Below are 23,347 nucleotides of genomic sequence, written 5' to 3' on the forward strand. Positions count from 1 at the left end.
ACCTTTTTTAAGAGTTAATTTCTTAGGTTCCTACAGATAAGTAAAACAAAGTGCTTCTCTGTAGGTTCCCTTTTTCTCTTGGCCTTTACCACACTACCAGTGAGAGGTCTTTTTTGGGTGATAATCTAATGTTTTTTAGAAAGATAAAAGAGTTTAATCTTCCAGATAGGCGATACTAACATTAATGTCAAAGCCAAATGGGATACAGGGAAAAGTAGAGTTATTTCAGTTGATTTTGTCCCTTGAAACATTAATTCCATATGAAAGTACTTCATAGCCAGCATGTGGTGGCACATGTTTTTTAATCCCACCACTAGGGAGGCAGAGGCAGGTGGATCTCTGTGAGTTCCAGGACACCCAGGGCCATAGAGAATCGCTGTTTCGAAAAACAAAATAAAAATGAAATAAAGAAAAGGAAAGGAAAAAAGGAAGTATTTCATTAAATTATGCTGGCAGGTAAAGCTTGTAGATAGTGTTTTCTTGGTTCTTTTTAACCACACTGAACTTCTTCTTTGGACACTTCCAAAACTGAGATGGAACCTATCAGGTTTTTAAATGTATACCTATGGGAACTATAATTTCAACTCAAGGAATTTTTTTCCGGAAAAATATTCTGCGCTTGATTCTAAGAACTCTGGGCAGTAACGTAATCAAAATCAACACCGCACGCACGCACGCACGCGCGCACGCGCAAACAGAAAAAAGAAAATGAGAAAAGTCATGCATCAGTCCTAGGTGAAGCAGAGGGACCCTGGTTGATGATTCCAAAAGTAACACCGCCCCATGAGGCAAACCTCATCTGAGTATTCAGAGTTAACGGCCAACTATTATGTGGGAGTCACTTGACATTTGAGGAATGTGTCTATCATGAAAGCCCACACCAAAACAAAGGAATTTAAGAAAGCAGCAACAATGCGTAAAGATCAGCTATCTCCATGGTGCGTGAATTAACAGCAATGGAATGCTAGGGTAGAAGAGAATAATTGAGACCAGGAGGTGGCTCGGTGGGTGAAGGAACTTACTGCCAAGCCTGAGTTCATTCCTCAGGTCCCGCGTGGTGGAGAGCCGCCACGCACGCACATACACACAGGATAAAGAGTAAGTACGCAAACGCAGTAAGAGTATGTAGGCAAATCCTATGCGACTCCGCCATGTGTGCGATGTTCTTAGAATCACACGGACAAAGTCAATGGTGGGTTTCAGGAGCCGGAGGGAGGGAGAGGGGGTGTTTCAGTGTTTTGAGAAAGATCATTTTGGAGAAGGCTGCATAGATAGTCATGCAAATCACACTGAACTGTAGACAGGGAGTATTTTTGAGGTGTCCCGGGCATCAAACCCATGTCCCCCGCACATGCTAGACCAGCATTCTCTCACTGAGCTATCTCCCTTGCCCTGAGGTATGAGGAGAAGAGCAGAGGACCAGATAAGACAAATCTCGGAAGCTCCTTGTTTCTTAGAAAACTGTCGATGAAGGAGAGGCAGCTGGAGAAGATAAGAGAGAAACAGATTTTATCAGAGTCTCTACAGCCAACGGAATTTCTCCCGCATACCCAGACAGAGATTTTTGTGAAGGGGCTCCCTACAGACCTGGGAGCAGGAAGGGTTAAGGGAGTTAATGAGGGTGGTGTGCAAGGAAAGAATGTTTCATTTTGGGCTATCATTCAAGGGATATGCTCCATGATGGAGGAGAAGGCAGGATGCCAGGATAGGAGACGGTTAGCTACACTACCTCCATAGGCAGGAATCGAAGAGTGATGAACACTGCAGCTCATTTTCCTTGGTATCCAGGCCAGGACACAGCCCATAGAGCAGTGCTCCCCACATGCAGAGTGGGTCTCCCCACCTCTGTTAACTGAATCTGGACAATTTCACACAGGCATGCGTAGAGGCTAACCTGATTAATATAATTCACCACAGGCATGCTCAAAGTCTTGTTTCCAAGGTGATTCTGGATTCTCTCAAGTTGACGGTATTGACCATCCCAGCCTCTTGCTTTGAGTTGAAGCTATCGTCTGAAGATGTGAGTGACAACAGGGACACACAAGAGGAATGGCTGGGCTAACCAGCAAGCATCAGGCAAAGCAGGGATGCAACTGTCTGTAGTCCACAGGGGTGTTTGCAGGGCAGGGTAGGGCAGGGCAAGGCAGGGCAGTATGTGTCAGGAAATAAATTATCAAAGAATAATACAGTAACATTTTCCCACCAGGAAAACATCTGGTGTCCATCTCAGAAAATTAACAACGGTTGAGGATTTGGCTCAGTGGCAGAGCGCTTGCCTAGGAAGCGCAAGGCCCTGGGTTCGGTCCCCAGCTCCAGGAAAAAAAAAAAAAAAAAAGAAAAGAAAATTAACAACAACAAAAGCAATACACAAGGCATAACATACATGTCTAAAAAAAAAAAAAAGCTAACAAAGATACTAGAAACCTGCAGAGAGGAAAGAAAAGCTTATACATGGATCAGAAATGGGAATGGCGCTAGGTTAATCAATAGCAACCCAGAATTCTGTGTACCAATGGAGGAGTTCCTTCAGCTTTCTTAGGAAACATTATTTCCAAACCAAATCAATCAAATACAGGCAGAACAAAGACTTCTGCAAACAGTCAGTGCCAGACAAACTTTGACCTGCAAATCCTTTCTTAGGAATCAATTACAGAACAAGGATGCAAACAGACAAAAAAAGAAGGTCCTGGGCTGAGTGAGAACAGGATATATGCTCGGCCAAGAAGTGAAGGGAAATACAGGCTGACAGCTGTGCAGACGTCCTGGAACATGGGTGGGGAGGCTCCGGTAGGATGCCTTGAGGAAAAAACAAACCACTAATCATTTTCAGAAGGTTCAACAATTCTTTGAGGGATTTTGAGGGCAATAAAAACAAAGCAAATGTCTATTTTTAAAAATTAACTATTTTTCCCTTTTCCCTATGGTTGAGGACATTGTGTGTGTGTGTGTGTGTGTGTGTGTGTGTGTGTGTGTGTGTGTGTTGCATGCATGCCCATGAGTGAGGTTACTTGTGGAGGTCATTAGAACAGCCAGAGATACAGATGGTTGTGAGTCGCCCAAAGTGGACAGTAGAAATGATCTGCTCCTCGGTGAGAGCCATCGTTCCAACCTCTAGTATTTACTTTTCTGAAGCTGTGTACATACAGCTTTTTCTTTCATTTTCTAAATTTAATTTAATTGATGTGCATATGGTGTACTAGTGCCTGCAGAAGTCAGAAAACGGTGTCTGATTCCCTGAGGTTGAAGTTATTGGTTGTTGTGAGTGGCCTCACATGGGCGCTGGGAATTTAACTCAGATCCTAGGAAAGAGCAAGATGTGTTCCCAAGCATTGAGCCGTCTCTCCAGCTTGGCTTTTTTCTTTTTTTTTTTTACTTTTTTTTCTTTTTTTTTTTTTTTTCTTTTTTCTTTTTTTTCCGGAGCTGGGGACCGAACCCAGGGCCTTGGCTTGCTAGGCAAGCGCTCTACCACTGAGCTAAATCCCCAACCCCGGCTTTTTTCTTAAGAAGAAAATCTTGTACTTATTCTTTGACAATTTCATACAATGAAACAATGTATCTTTACCAGTTTCTCCTTCACACTCCCACAGGAACCTCTAACATATTCCATATTCTCAGGCCCAAATCAACCTTTTAACAGTGTTTCAGTTTGAAGACACCCTCTCCTTCCTTACCCCATCCACCTCTGTAACACAGCACTGTAAGGCAACATAAGGAGAGGGGCTGGTGCTGTCTTGCAAGAACTGGAAAGGACTTTTTATCTTATTTGGGCTGGATCTGTCAGACAAATAAAAGTCGGAAGCAGTTTTAAGCGCTCACACTCACCTGTTCTTAACACAATTCCTTTGCTGTGCCTTTCATCTTCCCTCCAGAATATGATAATTTGTAGGTACAAAGTGTCTTCAGCAGGCCAGGCTCTCTTGAGAGGGAAAGTTTCTTTAGAATGAAAGGGTACAATTGAGAGTCAAGAAGTCAAATTCTAGTTTGAGGCAAGCCAAGTCCTTCCCTCTCCAAGACGTAGTCTATCTACCGCAGAATTACGCCCCCATCCCTGGTTTCTTTATTTATGCCACAAGGTGGTCATGTGTTTGTCTTAGCAAGTTTTTTAAAAGTGGTTTGCTGAACTGAGGATCCAGTTGTGGTAGAAAAACAAAACAAAACAAAAGCCACTTTGGTTTTAGAGTCTAAGAGCTGTGAGTTTGCTGCAGTGAGTGACCTACAGAGCCCTAGAGTGTCAGTGTACTCGTGTACATAAAGTAAATGTGTATACTCCAGACACACCAGAAGAGGACATAGGATCCCATTACCCAAGGTTGTGAGCCATCATGTGGTTGCTGGGAATTGAACTCAGGACCTCTGCAAGAACAGTCAGTGCTCTTAACCACTGAGCCATCTCTCCAGGCTGTTTTCTTGAGTTCCAAATAGCTACTTTGTCTGTAATATTCTTTTATGATAGCTCCATCATTCAGGTCTCATCTTAAAAGTCATATCTTAGGAGAGTTCTTGCCTAGCTTAGCCAGGTCTCCATTGTTCTCTTATGATACTGTAATTTTCTTCATAGAATTTTGCCATGGGCAATAACTTACACACATGTAAGTGCCCACATGTAGGTTTTGTTTATTTGCTCATTGCTAGGTCCATGAGGTGTGGCGCATGTGAAGTTGTCCACCACTAGAACCATTACACGCTCTACACACAGGAGGCTCACAATGTGTGTTGAGTGAGTGAATGAACTGAACATTGAGAGGGAACTGGGATTACTAAATAAGTGACTGTGTTGTTAGGGCCACAGCAGGAACATGTGATGCTACTGTAAATACAGGGGAGTGAATTTAAGGGCAGAAGAAGGCAACCCCAGCCTCCATGATTAGAAAAATAGTAATTAAGACGGGAGCAGATAACAGAGGAAGGAATGGCTTTGAGCACAGGAAGTAGTAAGTGTGAAGGTTTGGGATGAGAGTGCCTGGAATTTTAGGGAAATGAAAGAATGTCTGGGTGGCTGGAGCCTACTGAGGAAGAGTTAGGTAGAGGAAGGTCATAAGAGATGTAAACCTCAGCAATGGGCTGCATCTGAGGGGAGACAGAAAGCTGTGCAGGGGAGGAAGGTGCTCTGTGTGAGTTTTTTCTGTTTGTTTTGTGGTGTTGGGTGTGGAACCTGGAGTTGGGCAAACATTCTCTCTCTGAGCCATCCACCTTCAGCCCCAAGTGTGTGTGTGTGTGTGTGTGTGTGTGTGTGTGTGTGTGTGTGTGTGTGTATGTGTTTTGTTAGGTTCTGTAGATCTAATTAATGATCCTCTACGTTTGCTTCCCTAGCTTTGGGATTGCAGGTTCGTACACATCAAGCAGCTCAGATATGGGTTTTTAAAGTCATGCTAGCAAGCCGGGTGTGGTGGCACAAGCCTTTTCTTCCAGCACTTTGGGGGGCAGATGCATCTCTGTGAGTTCAAGGTCAGACTGGTCTACACAATGAGTTCTTGGACAGTCAGAACTACAAAATAGAGGGACTCTGTCTCAAACAAAACAAAGCACATGAACAATGTGTGTAGGTGGAGGGGATCAACTCTGGTGGAGAGGAGCAAGTTTGGAGAAGTGGGCACTTGCAAGAGTAGGGCACGACAGAGACTGTCTAGGAAGAGTGGAGGGGAACAGAGGCTTGGAAAAGTGGTGGAGTTTAGAGAATGTTCTTTTCACACAAGTTTCAGGACGTCAGATGACAAGGTAGACTGTTTTACTGGCTTTCTGGTAGGCTAGAAGACCTCTAAGAGTTTTGATTCCGACCGTGTGTGTGATAGCTGAATAGGACGGAAGAGGAACCATTTAGTGGCAGATGACTGTCCAGGGGATGATGACTCCTGTGTGGACCAGGTTGGAGATCTATATAAGATGTATAAGGGATGCTGTGCAGGCAGCATTGTGGTGGCCTGTGGAATTCTACGTACAGATATTGCCATCAGGACTGAGAGGCAAGACGGGCTCCTGAGGTACTTTCCCTATTTCAAGATCAGAGTGCATAAGCCATAAAAGAGATGAGGGAGTGGCTGAGGATCTTTGAGGATCTGAGGTAAACTAGCAGTTGGGTTTTAAGTAGAAAACAATTAGCAATTTAAGCTTTATGAATCTTTTTTTTTTTTTGAGTAACAAACATACTTTTAATTGATTTCAGGTAAAAACTCCACAGGGAGGAGGAGCAGTAATTAACTCTGGCCCTAACATATGAGATCCATATCATCCACATTAGAAGAAAAACAAGGCATTATGTCTTCACAGGCATTGTGTCACACATGTGGCTGGCCAGCAAATCTGGTCGTTTATATTCCATATTCCATATTTCTTCTTTAGCTCTTTTACCCTTTTCCACATAGGTCTTCATGGCATTTTTCTTGGAAGTCCCTTTCAGCTTGTTCCACGAGTCCCACTTGGCTTTGCCCTTGAGGTCCAACAGCCCAGGCCTATCTGTATTTATGTCACCCACAGTAGCTTGTTTGAAGTGGCTGTAGATGAACAGCATCTCTTCATCCATTGGCTGAGTCTTGAGGCACTTCACCTCCTCAGCAGCTTTGTCAAATTCAGCCTGAGACATACTGGGTCAGTGACCTGGATGCTGAAAGCACGGGAGCAAGCTCAGAATCCTCTTTTTTTTTTTTTTTTTTTTTTTTTTTTTCTGGAGCTGAGGACCGAACCCAGGGCCTTGTGCTTGCTAGGCAAGCGCTCTACCACTGAGCTAAATCCCCAACCCCATGAATCCTCTTCTTAAATAGGAAATCAATGTCACATATTTCTTGGAGAAAATAACACCTGTACAAATTCTACCTCAAAAATCATATTTTGTTTATTATTATCATCACTATTATTATTATTATTATTATTATTATTATTTGTTTTTTGAGACAGGGTTTCTCTGTGTAGTCCTGACTGTCCTACAACTCACTCTATAGACTAGGCTGGCCTCCAACTCACTGAGATTCACCTGCTCCTGCCTCCTGAGTGCTGGGACTGAAGGTGTACACCACCACCGCTCAGACGTGTCATGTATTTATTCTACCCTCTAGTATTTTATGTGCATATTTTTGCATTGTTGTAACTATAATGCACTTACAATTTTCACTTCGTCCATTTTATTTTCACCCTTTTATTTATTTCTCCCATTTTAAAGTAGAAAGAGTTTATGGTCATAATGATCAATGTAGTGACTATATGTAAGTTCTGCTCAATCACATTTTAGAAATATTTGTCGAAGGATGGAGATGGCTCAAACAAAATTAAAGGAACTTAAAAAAAACTTCAGAAAAAATAAGTGTCATAAAAATCCATTTTCTTGGGAACAGGAAACATGGTTCAGAGGTTAAGAGAACTGGGTTCAATTCCCAGTACCCACCTAGTGACTAGACTAACAAACACCTGTAATTTTACTTTCAGGGGATCCAGCACTCACTGTTTTCTGGTATCCATGAGCACTAGATACATCTGAACCACAGACGATACCATATGTACGTACATACATATATATATAATTTAAAAATATATATCTTTTTTTTCTTGTAAAGAGTTAAGCAAACCCAGAGGCAAATAAGTCTGTCAATAATTTTGTCTTCTGAGGTTCCTGTGTTACTATTTGCTGTGCAGGAATTGCCTCATACATGGTAGAACTACAAGTTCAAACACAGATAGACAAATCTGAATATGTTACTTCTTGCCTAAAATTTCATAAGTCCCATTTCAACCTTGGGAGAAAGTGTAAACTTCAAATCATCTCCTGAGAGGTGTCGGGCAAGCAGGTGTGTGTGTGTTTGTGTGCTTATTTTCTTGATCCTTGACAAACAAGGACACTCTTCATTGAGGAGTCAGAACACAAAGACCTTACCTTGATGTATTTTTTGTCTTGATTCTTCAAAAGCAGTGATGGGCAAGGGCGAGAATAAATGGTGCTTTTATTCATCCCCATTCACCCTTAAAAACAGAACCACCCTACAGCATCCAACTCTACAATTCTATTTACATTTTGACTGCTAAGACTTTCTGATGATTTCATAGTTTTTATTTACAAATAACTACAAATATCCTTTGGTATAATGGTGGCTTCAGTGATTAATACTGGCTTTCTCTGTTGGAAGTTCAGCTTTAAGTTGATGAACTAAGCAGGCTTGTTAAATGAGATAAAAGGAGGCTTTTTGTTTTTTATTTTTTGTGTCTTTGGATCTGTGATCCTGTGAGAAACACGGCTAGGAGAAAATGTGAACAAAGGAGACATCACTCAGTTTTGAGTCCCAACACTGCACAAACTAACCACGGTGGCATAAATCTTAATTTTCACGAGGTGAAGAAAAGAGAATGAGCAGCCCAAGGCCGTGCTCAGCTACATAGTGAGTTTCAGGCTAGCGTGGGCTATATTGGACTCGATCCTAAAAACAAAAAAGGAACTAACTCCAGCAGACCAGGTTTTAAACTATGCAAAATATTTTAACTTTTGATCTAATACAGCCTATCTGAGGTTTTTGTTTGTTGGGATGCACATATATAAATACAATGATGAATAAATGAATGAATGAATAAAGGGAGACTACTAGAAAAGGATCTTTGAGAACTCCCTGTTTAGCACCTTTTCATCAGATCCGTGGTTAATAGTCAGAACTGTCTGCTGCAGGAGATGGTATTGCTTAGCTGTGCCTAACAAACAAGAAACTTCTCTATGGACATACCAAGATCACAGACTATGTGGTGGATCTGACTGTTTCCAGGATTCTAGGAACCTACCCAGTGGCTTTCTACAGGAACCTAATAGGGCTTGAGGCCCGTTACCAGAACCATCACTCCCACGTTTAAGAGATCTTTTTAGAATGCACATCGATTAAAGCTGCAAAGGGATTAAGGACGTCACATGCAACATGTATGTTGACTTTTTAATTTTAGAGGAACCCACATATTACTTTAGAATTTCTTTCCTTTCAGAAAGTTCTTATGAAAACTGGAGACTTATTTTTTTTCTACAGGACTAAACTGTGAATGGTGGGCCAATGAAACAGCTCAGCCAGATCTGTGAGTTTGATCTCCTGGACAGACATGGAGGAAAAGAACTGGTTGTCCTCTGACCTCCACATGCACACACATGCCTATACACAAGCCAAATTCAGAAATGTAATAAATAAAATATGGGTAGTGTACCCAGTTCTGTATCAAATAGAATCAAACGGAGGCCGCAGCACTTTATAGACTTGCAAGCTAATAGTCATTTTTCTAAGGTATAAGGGAACTGTGAAGTAATTGATTAAATGAATCCTTACTTGAGATTTATGGGGGGGGGGTAATAGCAACACTATTCGGTAACAACTTCACAGATATCATCTAAAGTTGCATTCTAACCTGCAAATGTAATCATTCTGAAATTGGAATCTTTGTAGCGCTAAAAAGAAAAAGGAAAGAAAGATATAAAATACCCTAAGATTAAATTTCTTTTATTTTCGAGCCCTGCCTATAGGTAGATGGAATTAGGACAGCACAAAGATTAGGGGGTGAGGGGGTCCCCAAAGTGATGTGCGTACGTGTTAACTAACAGATACCACTGTTGTAAGGAAATGAGTTACAGAAAGACTCGGTTCAGACCATCCCTGGGGACAAGGTGGTCCGGTACAGTCCGTCCCTTTGGCCATATTCCAGGAGTCCCAAGGGCTCCCTCCGGGAAACAGGGACGCGCGTGGCTATGCGCGCGCCTACACGTACACGCACGTGTATACACACACCACACACACGCACGCACGCACGCACCACCCCCGCTCCCGCAAAAGCGCCCCCCCTCCCCCCCGGCGTTCCCCCTCCCGCCACAGCCGGTTTCCTCCGCGGCTCGACCCCTCGGGGGCGGGCCTCTTTCTCTTTAAAGAGCAGACGCAGCCTCGGGGAGCCGACCAGCACGCAGCCAATCAGCGAGTCCGAACGGCTGGAGCGCGCTGACGCTGCACCAATGAGCGGCGTCAGGGGGCGGGGACAACGGAGGAGACACTATTGTTGATGAGGAGCCGCGGCGGCGGCTGCACCACCTCGTCGCTGCCCGCGCGCCCCCTCTTCCCGAAGTCAGGCTTCGTCACCCGCTGGCTCGGGCCTTTCCTCGGGCCCCAAGCAGCAGGTCCCCGCCGCCCAGCACCCCCGGCCGCCGTCTTTGGGGCGGGGGGGGGGAACCATGTCCCAGCGGGTGAGGCGCAATGGGTCTCCCACGCCCGCCGGCGCCCTCGCGGGTGGCGCGGTCGGCCCGGCCGGGGGCCCCGGGAGCCGCTTGCAGCCTATGAGGGCGACAGTGCCGTTCCAGCTAAAGCAGCAGCAGCAACATGGCAGCCCCACGCGGGGCGGCGGCGGCGGCGGCAACAACGGAGGCAGCGGAGGCGCCTCAGGCCCCTCGGGTGGCGGCGGCGGCGGCGGCCCGCGCACCGCCTCACGCAGCACCAGCCCCACGCGCGGCGGCGGCAGCGCGGCGGCGCGCACCAGCCCCACGGTGGCCACGCAGACGGGCGCGTCCGTGACGTCCACGCGCGGCACCAGCCCCACGCGCGGCACGGCGCCTGGAGCCCGAAGCAGTCCTCCGCGACCGCAGCCGCCGCCGCCCCTACTGGGCACCGTGTCGTCGCCCAGTTCGTCGCCCACCCACCTGTGGCCGAGCGAGGTGAGTGCGGCCCCACACCCCGCCCGCGTTCGCCACCGGAGGAGGTCCCCAGAGCAGGGTCGGCCCTCGGCGGAGAAGAGGAGCCCCAGCGCCCCGGTGTGCAAAGCAGGTACGTGGAGGGTTGGGGTCCCGTGCCCTGGAGTGGGGACTGCAGCACTCCGGTGGGGAGGGGCGGGGCGGGGCGTTCGGTCCGCCACCCATGCGTCGTGCCTCTGCGGGTCCCCGCCGTGGAGGTGCAGCCGCTAACCTTGGGCCTTGGCTCAATTTGTGGAAATGATAAACCCTGGGGTTTGGCCTTGTGTCGCTACTGCTAGGGCTGGACCTGTCACTTTTGTTTTAGTGACGCGATTACTGCTTGCAAATAGCACATGTGTGCTGCTCAGTGTTTCTGTTCCACAAAACAGTTTCGGATATGGAGGACTGAATGCATCAGCAAAGGCGGATTTGGATCATAGAAGAGTTGTGAAGCTGGGAGCAGTTTTTGCATTTCGTAAGACTTAATGAGCAGCAAGAAGGGAGAAGTTGAGCAAGATTGCTTTGGGGTGTGTGCATAGGTCTATGTATATATTTACGCATATGCGTAAATGTTAGATAGCTAGCCTGAGGGTCTGAGTGTGTTTCTGAGATACTGGTTTTTCTCTTTGACTTATTTTTTGCCCTTTCTTTCCTCCCTGAAACAATCTCACTAGCTCTGGCTGGGATGGAACTTGCAGTGTAGACCGGGCTGGGCTTGATCTGCCTGCCTCTGCCTTCCTAGTGCTGGGATTAAAGGCACACCCGTTTTGTGTGTGTGTGTGTGTGTGTGTGTGTGTGTGTGTGTGTGTGTGTGTGTTGAAACGGTCTACTGTAGCCCCTCAGCTGGTCTGTAACTCACTGTGTAGATAGTTTAGTCTCTGCCCTCTGAGCATCAGAACCATGCTATCAAAAGCATGCTTGCTACGTTGCCCTGCTACAAAATGCTCTCCTGCAATAATGGGCAGGCGGTTTTCACACAAGACCTCATTTTAGCTTTCATATTGGCCTTTAGATGGGTTAAGAACAAGTGGTGACAGGTGAGCTTTGGTTCTGTTTGTCTTTCACAAAGAACAAGTCTTCAAATTAGATCAAGGGAGTAGCTTCTTATATATAAGAGAATGTCCGAGAAATGCATTGCACAGCAAGATTACAGGAATGCTGACGACTTCTGCAGTTTGCCGTTGAGTTCCTGGAGCCGGGTAGTGCATCTGGTGTATGGAAGATGAGCTGCTAAGTGGGAGTAGATGAGGAAGGAGACGCCGGCCTCAGCCTGATAGCAGAATGTTTTAAAAAGTTGATTCCCAACACACCCTGAGGAGAGCTTAATTAAGGTAAACAGTCAGTGTGAAGGAGGCTTTATTTCTGGGGCCATCAGACTCCCTGTGTGCTCATTCATATTTTCCAACGCCCCCCCCCCCAAAAAAAACCCAAAACAAAAAACCAAAAACAGTAGTTACTCTTAAACTAGGTATGAGGGATACGGCTTGTCTTTCAGTCTTACTCAAGTGTAAATATCTGATGGCTTCCTTTTGGAATATATTCTTGTTTTACTCTAATTAGATCCATACAAAGTGGGGGAAGTCTTTCTAGCCATAGACCACTGTGATTAAACCGCTCCATGTTTATGTGACCAAATCTAGAAAGAGACATTGTAGTTACTGGAACCTTTTTTGATTGAAGGGAGATTACCAGTTTGCAGGCTGGATGAAATGTAAAAGTTCTTACTGTAGAAACAAAGGTGTTAATTGATGCAGTTCTGGAACCCTCACATGCCTGGGTTCATCATCAGGCTGCTAGCTTCTAGGTGTCTTATGGCGTGAGCAGAGACCCCGCCTTCACCAGGGGCTTCAGTATTGCAGAGTCCCTAAATTGGAGATCTCAGGATCCCTAGCTGGTTGATTATTTCTCTGTGCTTTGAACTAATTACTGAATGATCCAAAATGTCTTTCTCTTTTATTTTTTATTTATTTATTTATTTTTTATTTATTTATTTTGTATATGAGTACACTGTAGCTGTCTTCTGACACACCAGAAGAGGGGATCGGATTCCATTACAGATGGTTGTGAGCCACCATGTGGTTGTTGGGATTTGAACTCAGGACCTCTGGAAGAACAGTCGGTGCTCTTAACCTCTGAGCCATCTCTCCAGCCTCCAAAATGTCTTTCTCTTGACTCTGATAAAGTCACTACTCACTTATCCATGGAAGCTATTTAAACATTCAACTTCAGTGCCTGCCAGGAGCCTGTCTGGGTTAGATGTGCTTTCAGAAAGTAACTCAGCAGCAGGGTTAATTGTGGAGTTTACTTTTTGTTCTCTCTTCTTTTCATTGTCTTATTGAGATGAGAAGTGGAGAGGCAGCATCAGAGCAGTTAGAATAAACTCTGGGTAGTTACTGGGCTCAATGCCCATGTCAATTATTGTGAGTCACGTGGTACAGAGAAGTGAATAGCATAACTTAGTGATAGAGTCCATGGTTATATGGGATTCTTTATTTTACATTGTGTGCGTGTTGTATGCATGTGCATTGGTACTTACATGCTAGGGTCATATATGAGAGGTCACCAGATGGCAATCCGCTGGAGTCTCTCCTCCTTTTCAGTTTTTGGGTCTGGAGGACTGAACTCAGACACCTTTACCTGGTGAGCTATCTTACCAATTTTAGTTCTATTTAAAAAGTTTAATTATATTTTCTATTCTTCCCTCCCTCCCTCCCTCTCTCCCTCCTTCCCTCCCTGTGTGTGTGTTTGTGTATGTGTGTGTGTTTGTGTGTGTGTGTGTGTGTGTGTGTGTGTGTGTATTTGTGTATATATGTGTGTGTCTTTGTCCACATGGATTCCAGAGCTTATGCTTGGAGGTCAGGGCAACCCTTAGGAGCTGATGCTCTCTGTCCACTGTGAGGGTCCCAGGAATCAAACTCACATTGTTAGGCTTGGTGGCAGGCACTTTTACCTGCTGAGCCATCTCTAGCCCCTTTTACTTTATTTTTTAAGAATTATTTATTTTATGTATATGAATATACTATAGCCATCTTCAGACCCACCAGAAGAGGCATCGGATCCCATGACAGATGGTTGTGAGCCACCATGTGGTTGCTGGGAATTGAACTCAGGACCTCTGGAAGAGCAGCAGTCAGTGCTCTTAAAACACTGAACCATCTTTCCATCCCCCCTTCCTTTTATTTTAATTGACTAATAATTTATATTTATGAGACATACTTTGTTTCTTATACATAAATACATCATAAAATTGTCATGTATGGCTAATTGATCTCTATCATTTCATAATAAGTATTATGGTATATTTAAGACTCATCTTAAAAAAGTACATGTGCGTGCCTGAGTATACACACATACATGTTTGCTATGGCACTACTGCAGAGATCAAAAGACACTTTTCAGGAATAGGGTCTTTGTTGTAACTGTGCTAATTCTAGGGATTGAACTCAGGTCACCAGGTTTGGCAGCAAACAGCTCTTTGTTTTCTCTGAGCCATCTTTCTGAACTTAAAATTATTATTTTTTCAACTATCCAATGTGTAATTCATTCAATAGACTCTTGCATAGTTGTGGGTTTAAAGCTGCTGATTTGATGAAAATCTCTATAACATTTGATTTTTCATAACCTTAACTACTATAAAATAGCCTGAGATTATTAGAAGGCTTAGTAGAAATAGAAACATTCAACTTGACATATATTTTGTTACATATTTTATATATGGTAAAAAAAAGACATGAGAACTTAGATGACTTTTTACTGCCATCAGTAGTATAGAGAATACCAGAGAGGTGAAGCGCTCACTCAGGTGGAGGTGATCATGTTACCGTGTGTTCTGGGAACTTAACCTCACTGCCACAGCAACAGGAAGGTGGCTGCTGTGTTATATCACAGCAGTGCAGTTAATGCTACAGTTAATGTAGTTTAATGCTGCATCCTCACTGTTATTTACAGTTCTCTTGAGAATAGAGCCAGGCCTGGTGTTTGCATGTGTAGAGTTTAACAAATGGTGATTTTTTTTTTTATAATAGGTTTATGTGTGTTTTATAATAGTGATAAAACAGCTCGGTCCCCAGCTCCGAAAAAAAGAAAAGAGAAAAAAAAATAGTGATAAAACAGACTAATATCACTTATAGGCAATAGTGAAACAGGATATATATATATATTTTATACATCCATGATATAAACTAACATTTCTACTGTGAAATTTCTAGGCTATGTGGTAGTTTTGTGAGCTTTTTCTTTTTTTTTTTTTTTTTTAAAGATTTATTTATTTAACGTATATGCACTGTCACTATCTTCAGACACACCAGAAGAGGGCATCAGATCTCATTACAGATGGCTATGAGCCACCATGTGGTTGCTGGGAATTGAACTCAGGACCTCTGGAAGAGCAGTCAGTGCTCTTAACCGCTGAGCCATCTCTCCAGCCCCTATAAAAGTATTCTTTTTTTTTTTTTTTTGGTTCTTTTTTTCGGAGCTGGGGATCGAACCCAGGGCCTTGCGCTTCCTAGGCAAGCGCTCTACCACTGAGCTAAATCCCCAACCTTGTGAGCTTTTTCAAATGTTGCAGTTGCCACCAAAAAATCCTTATGTAAATGGATCTGAGCAGTTCTGACCTGGGTTTAATGTCAACTGTGCATTTTTTTTTTTCATTCTTTTTTTTTTTTTTTTGGAGTTGGGGGCCGAACCCAGGGCCTTACACTTGCTAGGCAAGTGCTCTACCACTGAGCTAAATCCCCAACCCTACAACTGTGCATTATTATTTATTTATTTATTTATTTTTTTGGTTCATTTTTTCGGAGCTGGGGACCGAACCCAGGGCCTTGCGCTCCCTAGGTAAGCGCTCTACCACTGAGCTAAATCCCCAGCCCCACAACTGTGCATTATTAATAGCTGTAGCCACCTGCATCCCTTGTCCTGTGAATCTCTGCCATCTGGCTTTTCCTTACTTGTGTCCTTTATAATAAGTTAGTAATATGTGTAAATGAGTTATTTTTATGAGTTCTGTGAACCACTCTGGAATATTACCAGACTTTAGAAGTGCTCATGGGAACCTGTGACCTGTATCTGGTTGGTCAGAAGTGCAGGTGGCCCAGGACTTGGCAACTAGCATCTGAAGAGCCACAGTGTCCCTAGGTCAAGCTTTTATTGTTTGGATGTGACTTGCTCCTGTTAAGGTAGAGCTCCAGCTATTAGCTGGGCTGCTATTTGTAAGGTGTAGAAACTTTAGGGGGAGGGGTCTAGTGGAGGAAGGTTGCCTTGAGTGAGTCCTTTGTGTTATATCTTACCCTGTCCGAATCCCATATTACATTTCTTCTACTTGCTGACTGCCATGATAGGAAATTGTGTGCTCTGTCATGTCCTCCTTGCCATAATGGATTGACATCTCTGAGACCAGGAGCTACAACAAATCTTTCCTTAGGTTGTTCTGTCAGGTATTTTTGCTATAGTGATAGGAAAAGATGCTGCTAACTCAGGGGAGTTAGAATCAGAATTAGATTGTTAAATTTCCATTCGGTGAACAGAGAATTGCCTGGTGCTTGAAAACACCCCAGGGTGCTTGTTAAAAAAAAATTCCACTTCCAGGTCTAATTTTAGGCTTTGAAAGTCCCTCCTAGTGTCGTTGCATACTCTAAACAGTAGTTGCAGATTCCTTCAAAGACATGGTTTGAAAACTTAGTAGGAAAAAAAAAAGCATCAGTTTAGTATATGTGTGATTTTTGTGGAATGGCTCATGTGTAAATAGCAAGATGTGCATTCTTTTTCATTGTATGTCTTATATAAATTTGACTGTTATTTGGGGTAGGAAATCTCCAAGAAAAGCAGCAGAGATGTACTTTCATAAGAAGTATATATTAATACTATATGTGTATGTACACGAATCACATGAAGTAGTATGTCTGGAAGCCAGGAGACAGTGTTGGCTCCCCCTGGAGCTGGAGCTACGTGTGGTCATGGGTAGTCTGGTGTGGGTACTGGGAACATCTCTGGAACAGTAATATATACTCTTCATCCTGAGCCATCTTTCCAGCCATAAGAGACACTTCTTTGAAGTAATAGGCAGACTCAGAAAGTAGGACACCAAAACTCTGTATTTTCATGTCTGTTTCCTAGTACCTTCTGAAGTAGAACTCTGAAAATTCTCTAACATTTGAAGGATAGTTGCTGATTTCACACTGTGAAGGGAATTCTTTTGGCTTGTGATATATTTTTTACAATTGAGGATGAAACATTGTCAAACATACTAGTTCTGCATTTTGGCTAGTATAACTTTCACTTAAGTTCAGTTCTGCATATTTGATTGAACTACTCTTTTGTTACTATGCAGATGGCAAAACAAACTAAAACCCTTTACAAACAGTTTAAAAACAAAAACACACAGTGCTCTGGAGATTCAAATTACCCAGGCAAGACAGGAGGGTGAAACAAGCATGTACTATGGTTGCTCCTGTTTAGAGTGAGTAATTCTATTGGTAGGGTATAGACCTTCTCTCAGAGAAGCTGCTGTCTGACTTGGTTGGAAGGGAAGAACCAAACATGTCAGTTGTCTTACAGGAGTGACAGTACATGCCATGTTCAGTTGTGTGTCATTTAAAATACACAACCTAAGGGAATATTGGAGTAGGAAAAGAGTAGAAGGGCACACTTCAGAATGCCCTGTGCAGAGTAGTATGATCTATCTCAATGTGAATTAAAATGAATCAGATATATTCCCTTAGTTATATTTGTTCTGGAGCCAGACTGTCATGGTTCACATTCTGCCATTGACATTCACTGACTAGCTGTATAGCTTAGGGAGGTTCACTACCTGCAATAAGGAGTACTTCATAATAATGAATGGTGGAGGATTGTCACTAGGATATACAGTTCTTGTATGTATCAGGATGTGGTGGTGCAGACCCTTACTCCCAGCAGAAATGAGGCAGAAGAAGGCAGATCTCTGTGAGTTCCGGTCCAGTTGGTCTACATGGGGCATTTTTTGGCTACTCAGAGAGACCCATCTCTAAAAAACAAACTAAAATAAATTTCTTGTACACTGACTACAGGGTATAGGTGTCTTTAAGTGTTAGGTATTTCTGTATTATCTTTGCCATCTTCCTGAGGCAAGTGTTATTTACTATTTGTTGTATTTATGTTCTTAGGCTATAAAGTATGGGATGTTTTGTAGGTTTAGGATGAATGAAGTAGGAATTGAGATAGAAGAATCTGGAAGGTAGGAATTTGCAAAGGGATTGAACACCTGAGTTAAGATGTGGTGGGAATGGCGCTTATGGGAGAAGGCAAATCAACCTTTTGTTGTGGAAATGCGTTGGGTGTAGGGATTGGGAAAAGGAGGTGAGGATGATAGTTAGATTAGTTCTGCTAATTGCTGGACAGTAGGGTAGCAAATTTGGAGTAGTGTAGTAAGCTCAGCTCAACTCTCAGACATTTTGTGCCCTCAGGAAAGCTGTGTAATTTTCTATATTGTGGTTAATAATACTTTTAGAATTCATGGATGGTGTTGGAGATTTAGCTCAGTGGTAGAGCGCTTGCCTAGCAAGTGCAAGGCCCTGGGTTCGGTCCCCAGCTCCGGGGGGTGGGGGGGGGGGAAGAATTCATGGATGAAGTTTGAAAATAGGGTAAGAAATTGGGCCTTGCTCATTCATTTCCATTGTTAGGTGTTTGCAGATGACACAGCTGAAAGGACTGAGCACTGGAATATGTAAGATGATGAAGATGCTATGAGTAGAAGCCTGGGAGAAGACAAGCATGTCAGGGTTTTTGGTTTTGTTTCTGTGACAGGGTTTTTGGTCTTGTTTCTTGTGACAGGGTTTCACTAGGTAGCCTGGCTTGCCTTTCGACCATCAGCCTCAGCCTCCAGAGTGCTGGAGATTGCAGGTGTGCATGATCATGTCTGGCATGAGAACAAGCTCTTTAAAGACAGAACAGCTAGAGAGGAATTCTGAGAGCTCTGTAGGTTGAGAAGTAGATCACTGTTGAGAAGAGTAAAAAGACGCTTGTGTGCAAGGGAGGCGCTGTTAGAGATGTTTTAGGTGCTGTGAAGAGAACAGTCAGCCTGAGTTGGCAGAACAAGCACATAGGTCAGTTGATGGTGGCTGAGAGTAGTTTGACTCTCAGTGTTGGTCAACAAATCAGATCAAGGTAGTGAGTATTGTTACCTTTCTTGTCATTGTATCAAAAACACCACAGCCTCTTAAGAAAGGAAGGGGTTTTTGTTTGTTTTCTTTTTCTGGTAGTGTGTATCCCCCTTTTTTGGTTCACAGTTTGAGGGTATGATCCATTGTGGTGGGGAAATGTAATGGTCTCAGGAGTATGAGGAAGCTGGTCACATTGAGTGTGTATCAGGAAATACAAAGATAGAAAGAAGGAAACACAGAAAGACAGAGACACAGACAGTGACTGATAGGCAACCCCTTTTTCCCCTTTTATTCAGTTCAGGATCCCAAGCTGCTTTTCTTGGTGGATGTCCCATTGTCCCTGTATTTTCACATCATGAGGTCTCAAGACCATTTGTAACTTTTACTGTCACAACTTAACCTCCTTGTAGGGTATTCAGCCTTGCTGCACATTGTCTGGACTAGTGATTCTCTGGGACTTTAATGCAAGATTCCATTATCCCCACACTCTTAAATCTTTAATGTCTGCAAAGCCAGTATGATATGCATAGCATTGTGAGTTGTGCTTGACCCACATTGCATTAGCTTTTGTCTGTCTTTGAGGCTGACTTTGGGGAAAGACCTCTTTAGGAAGGAGACCAGAGTCAGGTTAGGTTAATCATGGACCACCTCTGTCTTTGTGTCATTTTTCCTGTATTAGTCCCTTGCTGCTGAGACAAGATACCTGACAAAACCATCTTATGGGTGGATTGATTTTTGTTTCACAGTTTGAGGATACAGTTCATTATCATGGAGAAATGGTGGAGGAAGGATTGTGAGGTGGATGGTCACATTGGACCTGCTTTAAAGAAAGAGAAACAGATGGGTGCTGGTATCATTTGCTTTTTTATTTTTATGCAGTTCAAGACTCCAACCCAAGGAATGGTGTGGCTCATAGTTAGGTATGTTTTCCCACCCCAGTTAACCCAGTCTAGACACTGCCTAGTAGAAATGTTCAGTGGCTTGTCTCCTAGGTGATTTTATATTCTGTCAGGTTAACAGTAAATACCATTATAAAGTGTTCTGATGTCAGTGGGAGGAAGCAAGCTGAACAAAGCATTGTACTATTTATTATCGTCCATTTATTTATATTTATTATTTATTTATAGGTCCATTTATTATAGAATGAAGAAAATTTCAGCATGGTTTTTGCTTCAATAAATGCATTCACAGGAAATAGTGCAGGTCATGGAAAGTGGACATGTTACATAGAGTCTAGAAGTCTCAGAAACCATTAACAAATCTTATTTACTGAGGAGGGGAAATGGGTATAGGTGTGGTTCAAGATGACAGATAAAGCAATAGAAGGGAAGGAAGTTGAGAAAAGGCAGCAACTTTCTGTCTTTAAAATACTTGGAGAAAAAATAGCATGCTGCCTTTTTTTGTTTTTTTTTTTGAGACAGAATTTCTCTGTAATCCTAGCTGTCCTGAAACTTACTCTGCAGACTAGGTTGGCCTTGAGATCCACCTGCTTCTGCCTTCTAAGCTCTGGGATCAAAGGTGTGCGCCACCTGCTTGACAGCATGCTTGTCTTAATTCCACATTTAAAAATTAATCTTTTAAATCAGAGTACCTGAAAGTAATTGAAATTACAAATAGCACTGTACTTGTAATCAAAGCATACTTCTATTTATTCTCACTTCAGAAACAATCCTCTAACCCTTAGTTTTTAATGTTTAATGTTCATAAATAAAGTGCATGAAGATCTTTCCTTCAGTTTTATGTATCATAATGACTTAATCCTACAGAAGATGAAGATTTACCAGTAATTAGTATTAATGCTTAAATTCTGACTATGCAGATACTGTTTGTATCAGAATCTTGGGGTGTGTTATAGTTGCATTTCCTTCCTTTGATAACTTTTTATGTTCCATGAGAGGAAAATTGCTTTGTCTGTTGTCTTTATTTTATGTGTACTTAACATGAATATATTCTGAAACCTTTGAAAATGAAAACTTTCAAATATTTTAAAATATATCAGGTTTCCACCTGTCTTAGTCACTGCTCTCTTGCTGCAAAGAGTGCCATGACCAGGACAACTCATATATAAAATAAAGCATTTAATTGTGGAGCCTTGCTTATAGTTTCAGAGCCTTAGTTCATTATCATCATGGCAGGAAGCATGGCAGCAGTCAAGCATGATTCTGGAAAAGTAGCTGAGAGTTATATCCTGATCTGTAAGCGGGGGTGGGGTGGGGGTGAGGACTGGGGGTATAGGCAGACAGACAATCCACCCTCAAAGTCCACCCTCAGTGACACTCATTCTCCAACAAGGCCATACCTGCAAGGCACACCTTCTAACCCTTCTCAAGAGTGTCACTCCCTGATGATAAAACATTCAAATATATGAACCTATAGAGGCATTCTTATTTAAACCATTTCATACCACTCTTTCCTTCTCATGTTCTAAACTGGCCTGTGTGGATCTTAGTCTATGACATAGTTGTTATCTTGAAGCTTTCCTGAGAATTCTTTGTGTATTGTCCGTTGGGGTACATTTAATTTTGGTGACTACTGAAATTACAGGTGTTCACCACCACTCATGGTTTACGCATTGATGGGGATCGTATTCAGGGCTTTGTGCAGGCTGGGCAGGCACTCTGTCCATTGAGCCGCATTCCTCACACTAAAGTATTGTGCATTCAGTGAGCTAAATCTACTTGAAGTCTATTAGAATATTTTCTTTTTTTTTTTTTTTTTTCTCTCGGAGCTGGGGACCGAACCCAGGGCCTTGCGCTTCCTAGGTAAGCACTCTACCACTGAGCTAAATCCCCAGCCCCTTATTAGAATATTTTCAATTGGTCTGGTTCTGTTTGTGAGCTTTAAGTAATAGTTTTTGGGGGAGTAAAAAAAAAATGAGGGATTTTCGGAGCCCTTGCCTTCAGAGAGCTGACTCTGTAATTGTGTGATTTAACTTACTTGTCAAAATGTCTCCCTTTCTTGCATTTCTTTCTTCCACCCTCCTTTCTTTCTTTGCAGTTACATGAATATGTTAAAGTTTGTAAGTAGTAAAAATACAAGTGTTTACGACCATTTGATTTCCAGATCATCTCATAGAAATCCAGTTGACCATTGTTTTTATAATTCTGGGGTGAGTCTGTGTTGGTAGAGACAAGACTGCCACGTAAGTTTATTTCAGAGCAAAGATGATGGTGAACATTTACATCATTTTTAGCCTTTTTTTAACTACAGAGAAATTAGTTTTCGTGTAACCTTTTCATATATATCATCATATTTTATTCTTTTCTTTTTTTCCCTTTTTTCTTTTTTTCGGAGCTGGGGACTGAACCCAGGACCTTGCGCTTGCTAGGCAAGCGCTCTACCACTGAGCTAAATCCCAACCCCCACCCCCAGGCAACTCTTATAAAGGGAAACATTTAACTGGGGTTGGCTTACACCTTCAGAGGTTGAGTCTATTATCTTCATGGCAGCGTCCAGACAGACAGGGTGCTGGAGAAGGAGCAAAGAGTTCTACATCTTGATCCACAGGCAGCAAGAAGATTGGATGTGTTTCACACTGGGTGTAGCTTGAGCATTTAGACCTTAAGGTCCTGCCTTCACAGTGACACACACTTCCTCTAACAAGGCCACACCTCCTCCAATAAGACCACACTCCCAATAGTGCCATTCCCTATGGCCAAGCATTCAAATACATGAATCTGCGGGGGCCAAACCTATTCAAACCACCACAGGGTCTCAACCTTTTCTGCCTTCTAGTGCTGGGCTTGTAATTATGTGCCACTATCACTATGTTTTTGCGTGCTACCAAACAAGCTGTATCCACAGTTCACTCTATTTGAAGAGAGGGTCTCAGTAGACTAGGTTAGCTTTGAACTCACTAAGTAGTCTGCTTCCCAAGTGCTGGGATTACAGGTATACACTACCATGCCCAGCTTAATCCTCTCTTGTTCCCTGCACCTTACTCTTTAGACTCTCATGTCCTGTATGTATGTATGTGTGTATGTATATGTATGTGTGTGTGTATGTGTATATGTATATGTGTGTGTATGTATGTATGTGTGTGTGCATGTATGTTTGTATACACACATTGTAAAAAAAACTTTTGTTATTGATGTTTTGTGAGTTTCACATCATGCACCCAAGTCCTGCTCATTTATTTCCTTGACCTCTTGTATCTACTCTTTACTCTTGTAACTTCCCCCTAAAAGAAAACACACAAACACACATACACACAGCCTAGAAAATCATCTTATCATGGAAGCTATAGTATGTCACAGTAGTACACAGTAGTACTACAGCCATAGTAGATCCCTCTGTCCACACATCTTCACTTGCAGATATGTTCATTGTAATGAGTCTTTGGTCTGACTTGAGATCTATGGCTTTTGTGACACCATCAATATTGGATCCTCCTAGTTATCCTTATCCTATTGTTGCCCTGTTTCATGGAGATCCTGCAGTTTTGGATCATCAGGACTGACCCTTTCATGCTTCTTTTTTTTTTTTTTTTTTTTTGGTTCTTTTTTTCGGAGCTGGGGACCGAACCCAGGGCCTTGCGCTTCCTAGGTAAGCACTC

The 23,347-nt window shown here is 42.9% G+C and overlaps 1 protein-coding gene and 1 pseudogene across 12 annotated transcripts in view; one reads left to right on the plus strand and one right to left on the minus strand.

The window, feature by feature from the left end:
* Positions 1 to 6,231: 6,231 nt before the first annotated feature.
* On the minus strand, positions 6,232 to 6,577 carry Dbi-ps3 (diazepam binding inhibitor, acyl-CoA binding protein, pseudogene 3; annotated as a pseudogene). Its single transcript, XR_015629592.1, has one exon. The product of XR_015629592.1 is annotated as a diazepam binding inhibitor, acyl-CoA binding protein, pseudogene 3 (transcript).
* A 3,409-nt stretch (positions 6,578 to 9,986) lies between these two features.
* Fam117b (family with sequence similarity 117, member B) overlaps positions 9,987 to 23,347 on the plus strand; it is a 110,115-nt gene continuing 96,754 nt past the window's right edge. For 5 of the 11 annotated variants that reach the window (XM_087566678.1, XM_087566679.1, XM_087566680.1 and 2 more), the window contains exon 1: positions 9,987 to 10,751. In XM_087566678.1, coding sequence (XP_087422804.1) covers positions 10,166 to 10,751 — 586 coding nt within the window. In that variant the 5' untranslated portion in view covers positions 9,987 to 10,165. The remainder of the gene's footprint in view (positions 10,752 to 23,347) is intronic. The other 6 variants (XM_087566684.1, XM_087566682.1, XM_087566683.1 and 3 more) reach the window with 4 other exon arrangements.

Source organism: Rattus norvegicus, chromosome 9 (genome assembly GCF_021556685.1).
Source record: "Rattus norvegicus strain SHRSP/BbbUtx chromosome 9, alternate assembly SHRSP_T2T, whole genome shotgun sequence".
Lineage (NCBI taxonomy): Eukaryota > Metazoa > Chordata > Mammalia > Rodentia > Muridae > Rattus > Rattus norvegicus.